Below are 17370 nucleotides of genomic sequence, written 5' to 3' on the forward strand. Positions count from 1 at the left end.
TCGATCAACTGATGAAAAATAGTGGTATTATTTATGCAAAGGAGGTGAAGGAATTAAGACTTAAATCGCTCAATGCTAATTTACATGATGGGAGAGAGGTTAGAACCAGACTATTTTGCAATCTTCCATTTAGAACTTGCTCAATTTTTGTTTTTATATTTATATTTCATATCCTAGGTTTATCATATTAGTACTATTCTTGTATTATTTTATTCTTGATTATTTATTACTTGTTATATCACTCGATTCCATTAACTTATTACATTACTGTTACTATTGTTTGTTGCTTTATTTTTACCGTTTTTTAAGCCGAGAATGTATCGTAAATAGTCTCTTTACCTTTATAAGTTAGATGTAATGCTGCGTATATACTAGCTACCTAGAATGGGATTAAGTTGGGTTTGATGTTGTCGTTGTTTATACTGAGTTACCAATTGACAAAAGAAAAACTTATCAATTGGAAAATTTTATTACATGGAGTACTCGATCATTACGTAATATATTTTTATATCAATTAATAGTATTTTCTTTTTAATATTAATTAATATTAAACAATTTGGATGCGCCGTTCACAGAACTTTATAAATACACCTTTTTACCTTCTTTTTCTCTATCACCTTCGCACGGAACCTCTTTCCCATATCTCGCAAAACCCTAAACTCACATCTCCCTCTTCCTAAACCTCTCCTTCAATTCCATCCAATTTTCACCGACCAATTAACCCAATTGATCGTTCCGTTTCCTCAATTCGACCAAGTTTCACCTACCCATTAGTCCTAAAAGTTCAATCTTTTTCCTCAATTCCACCAAAAATTCAATCGTTTCCTCAATTCCACCAATTTCTCACCGACCCATTAACCCAAAGATTCAATCTTTTGCTTCAATTTCATCACAAATTCAATCTTTTTCCTCAATTCTACCGATTATTTCACCGACCCGTTAAACCCCAAAAATTCCATCTTTTTCACCATATGGGCACATTTAGGGTTCCATCGGAACCATCAAAATCCCCAAATTCATCATCATCACAACCCACAACCACCACATCGACATCTCGAATCGAGACGATTAATGGGTCCCACGAATTCAAGGTAGATGGTTACTCCTTATCTAAAGGTATGGGAATTGGGAAATATGTAACTTCTGAGATCTTTACCGTGGGTGGTCATTCTTGGGCTGTTTACTTTTACCCTGATGGTAAAAGTGCTGAGGATAATGGTACTTATGTCTCGCTTTTTATAGCGTTGGCTAGTGATGCAACTGACGTTAGAGCTTTGTTTGAGCTGTCTCTTATGGATCAGAGTGGTAATGAGAGGCATAAGGTTCATACCCACTTTGGTCGCGTGCTTGAGACGGGTCCTTACACGCTAAAATATCGCGGTAGCATGTGGTAATATTCTTTTGCACATCTGTACTTTTTATTGTATTGTATAATAATGGCGTGCGATGAGGCATGGGATAACTTGGTTCATATAGCCGACCCTAACTTGTTGGGACTGAGGAGTAGTTGTTGCTGCTGTTTATTTGTACTTCTTATAGTATAATATTGGCATGCGATAACATTGTCAATGAGGATTCATATAGCCAAACCCATCTTAGTTGTTTGATAAAACTGAGGCGTAGTTGTTGTTGTTGTTGTTTATCTATACTTATTATTAATTGTAGTTGATTTTTGTTTTTGCTATCATGGGTTAGTATACACTTGCATTTGGATTATGTTTTAGGCAGTATGTAATATGTAGGGATAAGTCTAATCATTAGTGCTGGAATGAAGCGGTCCACTAAAGTAGAATGGATATAGAGGATGCGGAAGCCACAAGTACTTTTGGGTTGAGGAATAGTTGACTTATTGATTAATATGGGTTATTTGTAGTCCTCGAATTGTTTGATCTGAAAAGTATTTTTATGGGTTAGTGTGAATAGGTTAGGGTTTAATAAAATGGTAAGAAGGGGCGCAGCTGGGTTTTTCTCTAATGGTGTTCAAGCTATGAAGAAGTAAACATGGTGAGCTGCAGCTGGGGTTTCAGTGCGGAAGCTTGAACCCGCTTGACCGGTTCTCTAAAGGCATTCCAAATGTAATTTACCTGTATTACAATGAAAGCTTCTGACGTCACCTTGACTTAAGCTGGATCCACCAATTATGGCAACGCGTTGGTGGTCTAGAAACATCTTTTGTTGGTACATCATGGGCTGTGTTGGTATATGTACATGTTTGGAATATGTAAATTTAGTGCATAAGCTAAAGTTGAACATTGAGAGCAAGTAGTTTGTAAAATATAGTGTGTTCAAAATTTATAACATTGTGGAGAATGAAAAGCTTCCTTTTGTCACTTAGATTTTTGGTGTAAAACGTTATTCCGTATTGTAAATAGTTGGGTGAATTTTTTTGAGTTCATATGTTATCCATACTCCGATACAATAAAAAGGACTTGGTGCTATATTGATGTAATCCCTTTGCTCATCAAAAAGTTGGTCTAATTCTTACTGTAACATGCTATGTATTTAGTTCTTTATTTGCAGCTATCTGCTTGCCTTTCGCCTTTAACCACTAATCTGGCCTGTTTTGGCTCTAATGCTGTATAACTAGCTTTCCTCCTTGGCCCTTGCAGTATAAGTGGTCTATTGATTTTAATACTATTGCATTGAAGATTACTTTTCGCTGTAACCCTGATAATTCGAAATTTGGTGCTATTGGGCAGGGTATATAAGACGCCATGATGCACAAATAAACAATGAATGACTTATAGTAGGTGTTGAGACATGTTAACTCCATTAGGCTCATTCCATCATGATTCTTTTGATTCTAGTACTTCTCAAAAAGAAGGTATAGCATTATAGGTTCTTTCCCATTGTTCAATTAAAACTAGATGTGTTCAAATTTTTATCTCCTTTATGCGGCAAGGGGGAATCTCCTTTAAGCAGAAGTTTTCAACGAGTGACGACGTACAAGTACAGTGAGGGTGAGGTTTTTCTTTTTTATAGGTAAGTAGTTATAATTTACAAGCAACAACCACCTAATATGTGATGCAGAACTTGCATTTTGGAGGATGCGACCTTTGTAATCATAGTATAATCAAGTACACAAACGTGTGAGATATACGTCGAAGAAATATCATGTCATGTCAAGGAGTACAGAGAAACCCGAAGGATGAGTCTCGTATTCAGAGATCTCCACTACAGAAACTAAGTTTTTAACATAACAATCAGAGTTAATCTTTTTTTCATTGTTATGGTTGTTTGCATGTTTCCAACCTCTTTAGTTCTCCTTCCAATCTAGAAGTCTTCCTTTCTGGCAATTTCAATGGAGAACTTTCTCCAAAAGCTTTTGCATTTAGAATGTAGCATTGATACGAATCCCTATTACATAGTTTTCTTCATGTGATTCGAGGTGGCATGTGTATGCTCCTGCACACCTGCCATAACATGCCATTGTTTTAGATGTTGATATTTTTTATTTGCTTCTTTTGATTATTGTCCATTCAGTATTTGCTCCTACTCTGCCATCCAAAGGTATCTACCTTTTTGTCCAAACCTGTTACCTTGTATTTTCATTGTCTCTTGCTGCTTCCCAAGTTGGATGCTTCTGCGTTCTCAATTATTAGGACCAGCCTTGAAATTACATTGTCCACTAGTCATCCTTAATGTAGTTTTCGCCTTTCAAAATGTAAAAAGTGAGTATCACCCTTAGGGTTATACATTTTCATTGGATGACTGCACCTGAAAATGTTCTAGGACCGCATGTTTACATCTGCTAGTAACTTTGTGCTACATGAATATTTCTTGAGAGAAATGAGCAAATAAAAGAAAAACGGGTCAACAACATCTTAACTTGAAAATCAAAGACTGTCCTCGGATTAAGGAGTGTCCACATGACTTTGTTGAGGTCTTTTTACACATGCTTGAGTAATAGTGCTCAACATTTGATTCAATGTGAAGAGAGAGGGGTCACCTGGTGGAAAGGATCCTCCATCTCCAAAATGAGCTTAGGATCGAGTTACCAAGAGGGTACTGGAAAAAGACACCATTTCTAAGTAGGAGTTTTGGTGGTAGGTGTGGGGTTTTCCATATAAATCAGAACTTTTGCTATTGAAAGATATGTATGAAGGAAGAACTTTCTTGTAGCAGAACTGAACTTCTTTTGGGAGTAGCAAAATCTATAATAGAGATATTTTAAAAACTATTATTAGCTTAGTGTCTTTTTTCCTTTTTTTATGAATTTAGTTCTTTTGTACATGTACTCTTGTTTTGCTTTGTTTCTTCCATGAATGCATCTATTGACCTTTTTCAGTTTGATGGTTGTCTTTGTAGGGGATATAAACGCTTTTTCAGGAGAACATTATTAGAAACATCAGACTATCTGAAAGATGATCGTCTCTTGGTCCAATGCACTGTTGGTGTTGTCAGATCATACAATGAAACACCAAAGACTTTTTCTCTGCCTGTGCCACCATCAGACATTGGAATTCATTTTGGGCAGCTCCTAGAGAGTGGAGAGGGAGCAGATATAAAGTTTGAAGTTGAAGGTGAAGTCTTTGCTGCACACAAGTTGGTTCTTGCTGCCCGCTCCCCCGTGTTCAGGGCACAACTCTTTGGTCCATTGAAGGAAGATAATGTACAAAGTATTAAAGTTGAAGAAATACAGGCTCCAGTATTCAAGGTTTGGAACCTTCTTTCTTTCGCATGTCTGTTGACCCTTATTCTGTTGTATTATTCTTTATGAAGGGAGGAATTTTGCCCATGAATGCTCTAAGTTATTGCAAGTGTTGTGTGTTCCAATAAAAAAAATGAAAAAATGATGGTAAATATACATGTCATGGCTATACAACTAGCAGCTATTCTAGTTTTCTTTTTTGCTTCATGATTTGATGGCTTCTGTGCTGATTGAGTCACATGTACCTGATTGTTTTCACCTGCCTTCCTGAGCCATATATGTTGCCATTGCTACCATATGCAGGGTTACTTTTTATCAGCAGAATATTTGGAGATTGTATGTGCACAACTCTTTAATATCCTATTTCTGTGAGACTATGTATTAGCATATGATGTGTGTTGTTTGTTAATATTGGTGCTGAAATTTGGATTTTGGCTCAATAAAGATTCCTAGGAAGTGGCAAAATCTATCAACAAGGGATTAGAGTCTTCTGTATTCCACTACTGCCGTGGAAAAGCTATCAACAATGGGTTATGGCCTTTGCCATGCATTATTCTGGGATCAAATTGGTATTGAGATGTTAGATTTTGCCAGTCTGCTTATAAGATGCTTATAAGAAGTACTGGTGAATGTTTTTGTCCCCTTTTAGTTATAACTTCAACAAGGTCCTTCTGGCGGATTTTACTATCATGATTCGTTGTGAAATAATTATGGGAAGTTGCACATGGCAAAGGACAAAATGATGATATTGTACTCTGTTACCTTTCTAAAAAAAACATTGAAAATATTGTATCAGGCAAACTAGGGGTCATATCATACATGCTAGTTGGAATCACATGCTAATATGCTTACGAAGGTGTTGCTGTTGGTAGCATGTGCCTCATGGAGATGTAGGTTTAGGGGGAGGAGAGTAAACTTTAGTACGATGAGCTGAAATCTATGCTTATTATAGTTTGCGGTCTTGATTTTTATGTTTAATGGGGTTTATGTGATTTTGGGGGGGGGGGGGGAGTTGAATTTTCTGGAGTCTAAAGCAAAAAGTACCAACCTCTGTTGCGATTTTAAGGCAAAGGGTGTTAAAAAGCATGGGCTTTAACAAAGAAAGGTGTTAAAAGTAGAAAAAAACAAAAAATATATATGTAATGCAGAGGAAAATGAACTGCAAATGCAATAATAACTATTTGGACTAAAAAATCGAAGTAACTATAAATAAGTGAACTCTATGAAGTAAAATCATGCGAATCAAGTTCAGAAACTATTTTAAACTTCTGATTTAGATGAAAAAATGCATTTTTATATTGTTGGAGCTAGTTTTCTAAGTACTTTAATTTAATTTTTTATTCTTGATCAGTAAAATTCTTTCATATTGTTTTTAACAATTTACATATCGTTTTACCAACTATATTTATTGTCTAGTATCGCCCTTTTAAAGGCAGCCCATAGGTTATGAGGCATGTAACTTAGCACCTTAGTGTCTAAACAGAGACGCCAGCTAAATGGCGAAGCACATAATGGATTTAACTTTGCTTTATGGCTTCCTGTGTGCCTCAAACAAGCCTTTGACACCACTACCCTTAGGCTTATTAGGATGAAAGAACAGGACTTGACCTTCTCATCACCCCATATATGGTATTAAACTGGGTTTGTTGTTGTTGTTTGTTCTCATGGAATTACATGTAAAGCATTACCTAAGGGTGTGGCCTAGTTGTCAATTAAGTGGGTGCAATCGTTGGAGACTTGGGTTCAAATCTCAGCAGAGGCACATCTTCCCATTTGCCTAAACTTGGTGGGCAGAGTTTGACATGTGTTGGTGGCAGGTAGCACGTAATCGCTAGAATAGTCAAGGTGCACAAATTGGTGCAGATACTACTACTATTAAAAGAAAAACTACATGTAAAAAGCAGGTTGTGGCCGCCCCTAAAATCAAGAAGCAATAGCGTTGTTGTTCCATCCTAGCAGCAGTGAGGTTAGAGCCATGAATTAACAGAACTGGGGGCGAAAGATTGCGTAATTATATGAGCTAAGCTTGAACTCAATTTTGACCGAACACATTAAGGGAGCCGAGCTTGTGTTGCTTGAGCTTCTTCTGTGATCACGAACTAGAAAAAATATTTTCTTTAGGATTAATATTATGTGAGACCAAGGGGGATGGAGGTGGGGGTTACATTGTTTCACTGAGCCAAATGAGTTCAAGCTCAAGATTGCTTCGGAGCTTAGTGGTATTTGTGGTGAGCTTGGCTTGCAATGCTGTAGTTGAGCTCAAAACACCTAAGATACCGGCGGGCTCTAGAGGTGTTGTGCGTCTGTTTCTATGTTGGTTATGGTGTTTTTGGATCTAGTAATCTGGCTTTGCAAAATGTCTGCATATTGTTTTTCATGCCTAGAGTCCAGCAGGCTTGTTGCTTTTCTCTTTGTATGCTTCCCTATGCTTTACTTTTATCATTTTATCGTTTCACTAGGCCTTCAGATGTCTGCCTAGATTTTTTATCTTATTTTTTGATAACCGTGGTGTCCGGGCTAGCTTGCGCACCTCGACTAATTTCACGGGATACCTGCTACCTACCACTAGCAATTCCACCAAGGCTTGGACAGATAGGAAGAAATAACTTAGTGGGGTTTGAACCTAAGACCTTTGCCTGGATTTTGTCATCAAATAGCTGCTTCTTTATTACGCTTATTTTTTCTAAGTTTGGGAGTAGTGAACTTGGCACTGTGATTTATTGTTTTTTTCTTTAAATCTTGGCGTCTGATATGAATTTAAATGGGAGCATTGTTAGTGAGGATTCATATTGCCGACCCCAACTTGTTTGTACCTAAGGCATAGGTTTTGTTTTATCTGATAGAACTTTCTTGTTTTGCTTTTTTCCAGGCGTTGCTCCACTTCATCTATTGGGATTCCCTTCCTGATTTACAAGAGCTTGTGGGTCTCGATACAAAATGGGCAGTCACTTTGATGGCTCAGCATCTGCTTGCTGCAGCGGACCAGTATGGGCTTGAGAGATTGAGAGCACTTTGTGAGGCTAAGCTTTGCGAAGATGTTACAATCAACACTGTTGCCACAACTTTAGCTTTGGCAGATCAGCATCATTGTGTCCAACTGAAATCTGTGTGTCTTAAGTTCATTGCGTTGCCTGAGAACTTGAAAGGTGAAGTATTTGATGCCTATTGATTGGATAACTGCTCATCTATTGGTGTTTTTATATTAGCAACCAATTAATCATATTGAAAACTCTTGGAGAAGTATATTGATTTCTTTGTGGGCCCTTTAGTTGACTTGATGTGAAAAGTTGTTTCAGCCTGGTTATTACATGAATATCTTGCCTGACTTTCTGAGTGCACTTTTCACCCTTGCCAATTAAGCCACCAAGCAAACACATCCCATTATTTTCCTCTACTGGAGATTCTACTCACCTATTGGTGATCTTGTGCTTGCTAGTACCTAGTCTTTTAAGTGTATTTCATTTTGCTATACATTACTTTGCAGCATTGACGTCTTTCACTTTTCTGCACTGAAACCTTGCAATTGTTCCTAGGGCAAAGTGAATAATTTATGAATGGGCTATCAAAAGATCTTGTCCTGATTGGATGTTTTTCTGTAAATATCTTGTTTACACTGCTGTCAACACAAACTTCTGGCTAGATGTCATATGTCTGCACTTCTGCTATTTGTTCTACATATATTCCTGCAGGCAATCAGCTATTTGTCCTGTTAAATAATCTTTACTGGGTTTCTATTTGTTTAAGCTCTGATGCAATCAGAGGGATTTGATCTGGCCTGTTAAATGCATCTGACTGTTTTTATCTGTTTTCAGCTGTGATGCAATCGGAGGGATTTGATCACTTGAAGGAGAGTTGTCCTTCTGTCATCACAGAATTGCTGAAGTATGTCGCTGGGATGAATGAACATGCAATCATTTCTTATGTACACGGTGGACACATTCTAGATGGCACTGATGTGAATGGAAGAAGAGTGAAGCAAAGGATTTATTGAGTGCAAGGTTCCATATTTGATGCTGTGTAGCAATTTATAATGACATTGTCATAAAAAGAATTTAACAGTTCCAATTGGTACAGTTATTGATTCTATTACTAGTTCTATTATCAAAGTGCATATAGTCCAGGAATGCTTTCGTTGGTCACTCGTATTGTTCTGTTTCTGAGCAAATGGACCTTTAACCTAGGGTGGATGAGGAGGTGCCTGCAATATGTGTAGTAGGTGCTTAAATGTTCTCATTTTAGGACGAAGTCAACAGTTGTGTGAGTCTAAGCAGCGGTTGATGCTGGTATAGTGTGATTTCTTTCTTTCCCTTTTTATACTGAAGCTTGTAATATTGTCAAGTTGAGCAAATTTCGCTCACTGGTCTGATTTTCATGTATGATTGATGATGGATATTCTGGTTTCTACTGTTATTCAAATATTAAGTGTTTTATTCCTTTTCTATTTCAGTGCAACACTTGTTTCACCATACATCAGAATGTGACCAAGACACTGATTGAAATATGCAAATTGCACAATAGCTTTCTGACCTTGAATGGAAGAAATTCAAATAGGAGATACTGACTAAATGGATTCACAAAGGCTAAACTAGTTAAGCGTATGTGCATAGCTACTTATCACATTTTCAAGGCAAAGTTTGTAGTATTGGAATAAAGCAGAATGAGTAATTGAGAATTGAAGTAGGTGATGCCTACTGATTTGGAATTAAGCATAGATGAGTGACTGATCTTGATTGCAACAATGTCTTGTATTACATACAAGTTCACATCAACTTAAAAGGAGGGATCCAGAAGATATAGATTGAAACATCCAAGTCAACATTGCCTAAAAAAAAGAGATTCAGAAGAAAAAACAAGTTTCAGAACGGGCGTCGCATCACCATGGCAGGCAGGCAGATCAGGCATATGATTAAAAGCAAAAATATCACGTCACCTGTTGTACTTTACTGATGAGTCCAGGAGGATTAGAAACATAGAAGTCCTTGTTTAATTAAAGAATGTTACAGGTTACACGTTAAGTTATCAATGTCTTAGTCATATAACAAAGTAGCGTGTCTACAATATTTTTGCAAAGAATAAAGGGAGAGGGGAAAAGAAAAAAGAAACATGAAGAAGTAACTGATACCAGTAGTTCTTGTCATCAGATACCAACATCCACCTTCATCAGTGTTTCTATTTCTATCCCGATCACACACCATGAGTGGTCATGGAGGAGACTCCATGTTGAACCTTTTAAAGTTTAGCAATACAAGTAAACGTCTGAACCCACCAAAATCACATATTAGGACTCTTCAAGTTCAAGTGCTCGCCTCGCATCAATTACCAAGCAATCCTGAACTTGGCCTTGCTGGTAACTTATGGCTGACAGTCAAATTAACTTGGATCTGGCGTGTTTTATGAGTGAACCATCCTTACGGAATGTAAGCCGTGTGTAACATGGCTGAACTGGGAAGCTGAGTGTGAGATGGTTAATCGGAGATCCCATAAATTTAATACCATTGACTACCAGGTCCACCTGGAGCTGCAGCAACTTTTCTTGCCATGTACTGTTCAGGTTTTGCCTGCACACCATTGGAACCGTCACTACTATCTTCACCCCTTTCATTTTTACAGCTGGGATGTCTTCTAGGGTATGAAGCATTAGAAATGGGATATTGAGTCGGACCACCAGGGTTCCTTGCAATTTTCCGCTGTTCAATGGCATCTGCTGCCGTCACTGCTGCTCCACAGTTGTTGTAGCGCATCACTGAACTAACGACCCTCCCCGGTCTTGCAGCACCACCTGCATGACAATTCCTCTTGTTAATAACATAATAACACTTTCTTAAGCATTAAAGCAACCTCATATCGCTTAAATAGTGATGTTTCTCTTCTATACAACTAGGGTATGCGCACTAGGGCATCATGTATCAGTCTTATCTATCTGTTTTCCGTTTACAAGAATACTAATGAGCCAGAAGAGAACAGAACTTGACGTAGAGTTTCTCACCAGTGAAACTAACTTCATCCTTGATGACACAGTATTAGTGCCTCATGGGTGGGAGTTTGGAAGTATATTAGGGCTTTGTGGCCTGAATTTAATAAAAGAATTGGCTTCAAAATTGGAAAACGGCAGAAGGATTTCATTCTGGCTAGACAATAGGATTGGGACATACCCCTTTGAAAGAATAATTTCCCCAACTCTTCACCCTGTCGGCTAACACAGATTTTAAGGTTCAGACGGAACCTGAAAGATTGGGAGCTGGAGGAGGTTGCAGAATCTTTTAAGACCTTTGAAGAAGGCAAAGAGTTATTTGATGTAAAGGTCATTTTGGGGTGGAAATAAAAGAGGAAAGTGGTGTTCACAGTGAAATTCTGCTACAAATCTCTTACTGTAACAGAGATAACAGTGCAGCAAAATGGAAGACAATTTAGAAGTCCGAAGTACCATATAAGGGGCTTCTTTCTCTTAGATGTGTAGTTCACCAAGCGTGTTTGACAAAAGAGAAATTCCAGAGAAGAGGAATTTAGCTCTGCAATAGAGGTTATCGATGTGGAAAAAGGGCCGGAGAACATCAAGCACCTATTTTTGCATTACGCTACAGTAAGACACCTATGGACTCTCTTCCTAAACAACTTTTGGGTAAACTGGACTATACCAGGCACCTGAGATGGAGGAGTACTACTTCTGTGCTCTCAATTTTGGCAAGACAGAGTGTTTCACGTCTTTTCCAGGTTTCCAAGTTTTACATATGTAGATATCCAACAAATCATTTGCATATGCTAATTCATTAACAATTCACAAGGAATTGCAGCATCCCAATATGTCTTTCCCAATTTCAATGCAGAAGGAAGAATATAATCTTGAGTGCATACACCATCATCAATACGAAAAGGGAATGCTAATTTTTATAGCTGGCAACAATCAAATGAGAAAAATTGAATAGTACCCCCGGAAACACATTAAGTACTACTCTCAGGAAAACATACTTCTAGCATTTAAAATATGAAAAGAGATCAGAATATTGGACGCTAACTAGAAGTTAGCAAACTAGTGAAATCAAACCTTGAACATTCTGGGGAACTTGGAGAGGCAGCCTTGTCATGGGGATCATTGAACTCCGGTCTACATGTGGTTTCTCGCCTTCTTTGATAGAGCATTTAGAAAGATCATTTGCAACTTCAACTGGATTTTGCACTGAATTATCTGAATATAATACACAAGCCCTGTATCCAAAATTTATCAGTGGCTAGAGTTGTGCAAGAATTGAGAAATATCTGATAACAAAACCTTGCAGGACATTACTTTAATGGGAAAAGCTTAGGAGAAGTAACAAAAATAGTCAAAGGAGAAAGGAGTTTGAACAACTAGCATGACTGCCGGGGACTAACCTGGGTAGGGATGATGAGTGCTGCCTCTCAGGCGGAGCAACAGCCCCTCCTTTTCCATAATGCTCTTCAAGATATGCAAATTGTTTCTTGAATTTGTCAACAGCACTGGGGAGAGACAGAAGAAACTATCAGTGATCTAATAGACAACAAAGAGAAACAAATCAGAAACTCGCTACTCCAACGCAACCAAATTCTGCTTCTTAAAAGAAACTACAGTGTATAATACCCTATTAAGACATTTTTCTAAGTAATAGCGAGTTTATTCATATAGGACTAAGTGAGTGCTGATATGTTATATGTACCATAGCAGAATATTACGGTCGCCACCAAATTTTCTCAATAACCCATGGCCCCCCTCCATAAATTTTGTACTGCAGCTAGCAAGGATGAGTACAAATAAGCCAGAAATGATAGGTTTCTCTTAGAGAAAGGTTTTCTAGAGGGTAAAAAGCAGCCAGATTGAGGCTTGATAAAAGAACAGACGATTCATAATAAGCTTGACATGACTGATCATGGAGAGAATCAAGTACACCAGTCATTCTTGGGACATGCCTACGATAGTATCAAGTTTAACTTCTTGAGATAATGAGAAAACTTTAAGTCGAAGTGCCATCTTTGCCCTCTCTTTGTAAGCTTCTAAAGTTGGCCATTTCTGAGTTGATCTCTTTTCCTGGTAAAGATTTAGATGTACATCTTTCTCAAGCAAATTGTCAGATGAACCACAACGGTTTTTATCAGGCAGATGAATTATAATACTTGTCTCTCCGCCCTTCCAGAGTAGGGGTAAGGCTGCGGACGTCTTATCCTCCCCAGACCCCACTTGTGGAAACTCACTGGGGACATGTCGTTGTTGTTGTTGTACATGAATTATACTCCCTCTGTTTCAATTTAGATGACACACTTTCTTTATTAGTACGTTTCAAAAAGAATTGACATATTTATACAATTGGAAATAATTCAACTTTAAACTCTTCATTTTACCCATTTTACCCTTAATGAGAAGCGTTTATAACCATACAAATTTCATGGCCCCACAAAACTTTTACCCTTTAAGCTTTTAAGACCACATATTTCAAGTCTTTTTTTTCTTCTTAAACTCCGTGCCGAGTCAAACTACCTCATTTAAATTGAAACGTAGAGAGTAATACTTGTGATTGGCAAAATGAGGGTCGATCAGGATACTACCACATCCGAAAATGGGAAGTTTATAGATCCAGATGAATTACCTTTAAATAAAATAATACATGCCATCATATGGAACATTGGTTTCATTCCAAGATCTTCCTAGAGTAAACAAATCTAGATTTACACCTTTCTAGGTCAAAGCTGATTGCATGAACTAGAACTACTGTATCAAATCGCAAGAGGAAAACAAGACAAGAACCACTCCTATTAATCCTTTATTAGAAGAGTTCTCAAAGTTGGACTACCTTGAAATTGAAGTTAAGAGTTCCTTTGAACTCTGAACTACCCCAAGGAGGAGAAGTCTGCTCTGATTCACAATGCAAATAAAGCAGTTTAACATAGAACTACATTGATTATTAATCTAAGCAAAGGAAAACATGTAGGTAAACATTCATGCGAAATGGAAGAGATCAGCACTATAATTAACTAAGAAAATAGCAGAAACGAAACAGAAGAAAGAAAGAGAACGATGGAGAAGACTTCATGTAAAGGATATGAGGTTAAATAGACGTAGTGAAACTTCTCAACTCTATCCATCTTTCTAAGAGAACACGACGTCGTGGCCATGCCACCTGAGTTGCAATACTGGAACTTAAACATAATATATAGATGTAATCTATGAACTCATTAACATGCACATGCAACATAAGAGGCATGAATGCGAAGAAAACCATGCAATACACAAGTTCAAAGACAAGACGAAAAACTCAGTTTGAGCCAATGTACCTTGGGTACATGAAATTTGTTGGTTCCTGCCCCTCTAAGAACTCCTTCAACATCTTTGGATGGTATTCAAGAATTTCTCTGTATATTAGCTCCCTCACATCCTCCTTTGTCACCCTTCGCCTTTCAAATTCAAACTCCATTTTTGTAACAGGTTGAGCAGAAGGTTCTCTTTCCACTTTGGCCAGATTCCTGAAATATGGATCTGCAAGCGCCTGAATTTTGAACAAGAATAAAGGCCCTGTTAGGAGCTGGAGTCGCAAAAAATGCAACTTTTTGGAAACAGATAGACATAGTGTATTTGTACCTCTTCTGCAGTAGGACGATCCTTAGGATCAAAAGCAAGCATCTTTTCTAGCAAACGGAGTGCAAGGGGATCTGCATGCGGAAATTTATGGGAGAAAGGCACAGGCTTTTTCTTACGCATACTGCTCAAATACCTCCGAGCCTTTTCATTTCTTATCTATAGGCAGAAAAGCAACCATATATTAGCCACAAAGCTATCAGAGTAAAACATCTTGAGTTCCGGGAAACATGTTGGGACATACCCTGGCAATGGATTCTGGAGATGGTGTGCCCAACAGATCGGTCATCAAGTCTAATTGGTGAACCACATTTTTACCCGGAAAGAGAGGCTTCCCAGTTAATAGTTCTGCAAATATGCATCCAATGCTCCATATATCAATTGCTGGTGTATACTGAGGACAAGTCACAATAATGTTGTCTTAGAATGTGCTGTTAGCCTGTTATCATAATAAATGAAGAAACCCATAGCTAATTCACCAATAGATCAGAACAATTATCTAAAGCAGAAAATTGTATATTCACACCTTAGAGAAAAATGATCCACACAATTCGGGAGCCCTATACCACCTCGTGGCAACATAATCCTACAGGAACAATAAATCAGGTGATGTTAGATATCACATGTTCTGCTAAGCTCATTAATAGAACTATATTCAACGTTAAAGTTTTGCACTGAGCATTAAGAAGCATACAGTCCAAAATATAGCTGTTGGAGTATCATTGAAGGCCACTCTTGCAAGACCAAAGTCACAGATCTTGAGCTTGCAGTCGGCATTTGCTAATATATTTTTGGGTTTCAGGTCACGGTGAAAGACATTAGCTGCATAATATTCCAATATAGAGGCATTATTAGAATTGGATATATTATGTAAATGTCTAAGTATATAAAGATGTCTTTTGTGGAGGAAAGTCGTAGTAATTAATGCACAATGCATACAACCTGTGTGTATATATTTTAGCCCTCGAAGAAGCTGATAAAGGAAAAATTGATAATGTTCCGGCGTCAGATCATCATTTGCTTTAATGACTTGATGCAAATCGGATTCCATGAGTTCAAAGACAACATAGATGTCCTTGAATTCCCTCCGAGAAGGAGGTAACAAGATATGCTTAATTTCTACTATATCTGGATGACGAAGAAGCCTAAGAAGCTTGATCTCACGAAGGATACGTGTGGCATCAGAGACATGTTCAAAGATGTCGTTTATCTTCTTGATTGCAACTTTTTCCCCTAGATGGGTATCATATGCAGAGCAGACAACACCATAGCTACCTTTGCCAATCACTTCCTCAATTTTGTATCGGCTCCCTTCACCATATTCAGTGAAGAAATCTACATCTGCAGACCCCTGCATATTCATATAATAATTCACAAGATGGATTATAAGACCAATCAAAAAATGGATCTTATACAATACTTCAATTGCTACACACATTATCTCGTAATAGAAATGTTTCGAAGTGTGCAGCTATGCTATTCCAACCTGCACAAGCTACGGAGCAATTCAATCGTTCCATTTGATCAAAACCATATAAGTTAAACTATTTGATTCACTCCACAACTGTGTTTCTCGATTGGCTTGGACCATATATTTTAACTTGCATAGTACCATAGTGACTACATTTATTAGGTCTGACATTCCACTTAGCCTTAGACCTCACCACATATCAAAGCACGAAAAGAAGATCCAGTTACCACTTAGCTAGGTTCCTAAATCATACAACTATCAATATTTTAATCCTCCAACCAAATGTCCTAAATCAGATAAATGATTGGCCGATCCTAGATGATTCCTTCCCATCATCCTAAACCTTGGTTGGCAGAGTTACCTGGTATGTGCTGATGGGAGGTAGTAGGTATCCAATGGAATAGTCGAGGTGCAAGCTAGTCCAGACACCACCGTCATAACATAAAAGACAACCCCCCCCCCCCCCTTCCAAGCAAATATCACTACTATTAAGAAAGGAACAATAAATCTAAGTGTTACAACAACTAGGTTATTGCTAAAACTGATTCTAGCATACTACTTATAGCCTGAACTAGTATCTAAGCTGACAAAATTTGAAAGTGTCTTACCTTTTTCCTCTGATCAGGCTGCATATTTCAGGTGGCAAGCATTAAAACCACAAACCACAGCTAGCAATAACCAAAGGCCAAAAGCCTTATCACAAAAGTAGCTCAAGCAAAACCTCCAAGAATCAATCAACAAACTTCAAGAAACCAAAAGTACCCCAAAAAATGATCAGATTCAAGCAAGACCCACCAAAAATCTTGCAGTCAAAACCCCAGAAATAACCCCAAATCAGAACAGCAAGGGCAAATATGGAAACTTTGTTCAAGATTTCAAGATCCAATAATGAGTTTTAAAAAAAAAAAAAAAAAAAGAGTGTGTGGGAAGCACTATATGACAACAAATTTTGGGGTATAGCTGGAAATGAAAGTGCTTTTATTAAATGCTCCACTAATAAATAAAAAGCTCAACAAAACAACACTTGTCAATGATCTCTAATACATGTACAACAATGCCAAAGTTGAAAACTGAAAATAACTATGTAAAGATCCAATCTTAAGTTAGAGAAAGTGAGTAAAAATCAGATCTTGGAAACACCCAGATAGAGAGAAAGGGAATATCTTTGAGAAATGGTCTACTGTTTCTTGAAGTTTTTTGAGAGAGAGAGAGAGAGCGAGAGAGAAGTGAAATAGGAAATTTTAGATTGGAAAATTTCTATCCATGAAACTTTGGGGACCCTATTAATAATTATGTGTTCTTTTGGGGTAAAAGACACAACTGCCACTGAATATTCTTCACCACATTACCGTTATATTACCAAGATTTTGTAAACAATCTAGTGGTTGGGGAGCATTTTTGGATTTGGACTTCAAAAATTGCTTGATATTTTAGTATAGATTTGGTAAAGTGGTTGGTTTGATTTTTTCCTCTTGAACAACTGAAATTTTTTTAGTTACTGTTATTTTTATTAAACTGTGGTCTTTTGGTTGCTAAATGGGGGCATATTGTGATCTTGATAAAAACTAAAGAGGTCATAGTTTGGACTAAGAAAGAGTGACTTGTGTGAGCTAACATTTATAGTTTGTGGTACTTGCCTGAATTTGGCTAAGTTATACAATATGATCG

General features: G+C 37.6%; 2 protein-coding genes across 2 annotated transcripts; one reads left to right on the top strand and one right to left on the bottom strand.

The window, feature by feature from the left end:
- Window positions 1-609: 609 nt before the first annotated feature.
- LOC104113242 (BTB/POZ and MATH domain-containing protein 2-like) lies at window positions 610-9090 on the top strand. Its single transcript, XM_009623352.4, has 4 exons — window positions 610-1390; window positions 4309-4657; window positions 7521-7797; window positions 8464-9090. The coding sequence occupies exons 1-4, from the start codon at window positions 972-974 to the stop codon at window positions 8640-8642; spliced, it is 1224 nt and encodes a 407-aa protein (XP_009621647.1). The 5' UTR covers window positions 610-971; the 3' UTR covers window positions 8643-9090.
- Window positions 9091-9612: 522 nt separating this feature from the next.
- On the bottom strand, window positions 9613-16960 carry LOC104113241 (mitogen-activated protein kinase 15). The gene is made up of 10 exons (XM_009623351.4): window positions 16311-16960; window positions 15174-15582; window positions 14926-15053; window positions 14758-14817; window positions 14476-14625; window positions 14235-14390; window positions 13931-14142; window positions 12020-12124; window positions 11694-11854; window positions 9613-10430 (listed from the first exon to the last, which is right to left on the bottom strand). The coding sequence occupies exons 1-10, from the start codon at window positions 16332-16334 to the stop codon at window positions 10138-10140; spliced, it is 1698 nt and encodes a 565-aa protein (XP_009621646.1). The 5' UTR covers window positions 16335-16960; the 3' UTR covers window positions 9613-10137.
- Window positions 16961-17370: the final 410 nt, after the last annotated feature.

This window comes from Nicotiana tomentosiformis, chromosome 9 (genome assembly GCF_000390325.3).
Source record: "Nicotiana tomentosiformis chromosome 9, ASM39032v3, whole genome shotgun sequence".
In the NCBI taxonomy this organism is placed as follows: Eukaryota; Viridiplantae; Streptophyta; class Magnoliopsida; order Solanales; family Solanaceae; genus Nicotiana; species Nicotiana tomentosiformis.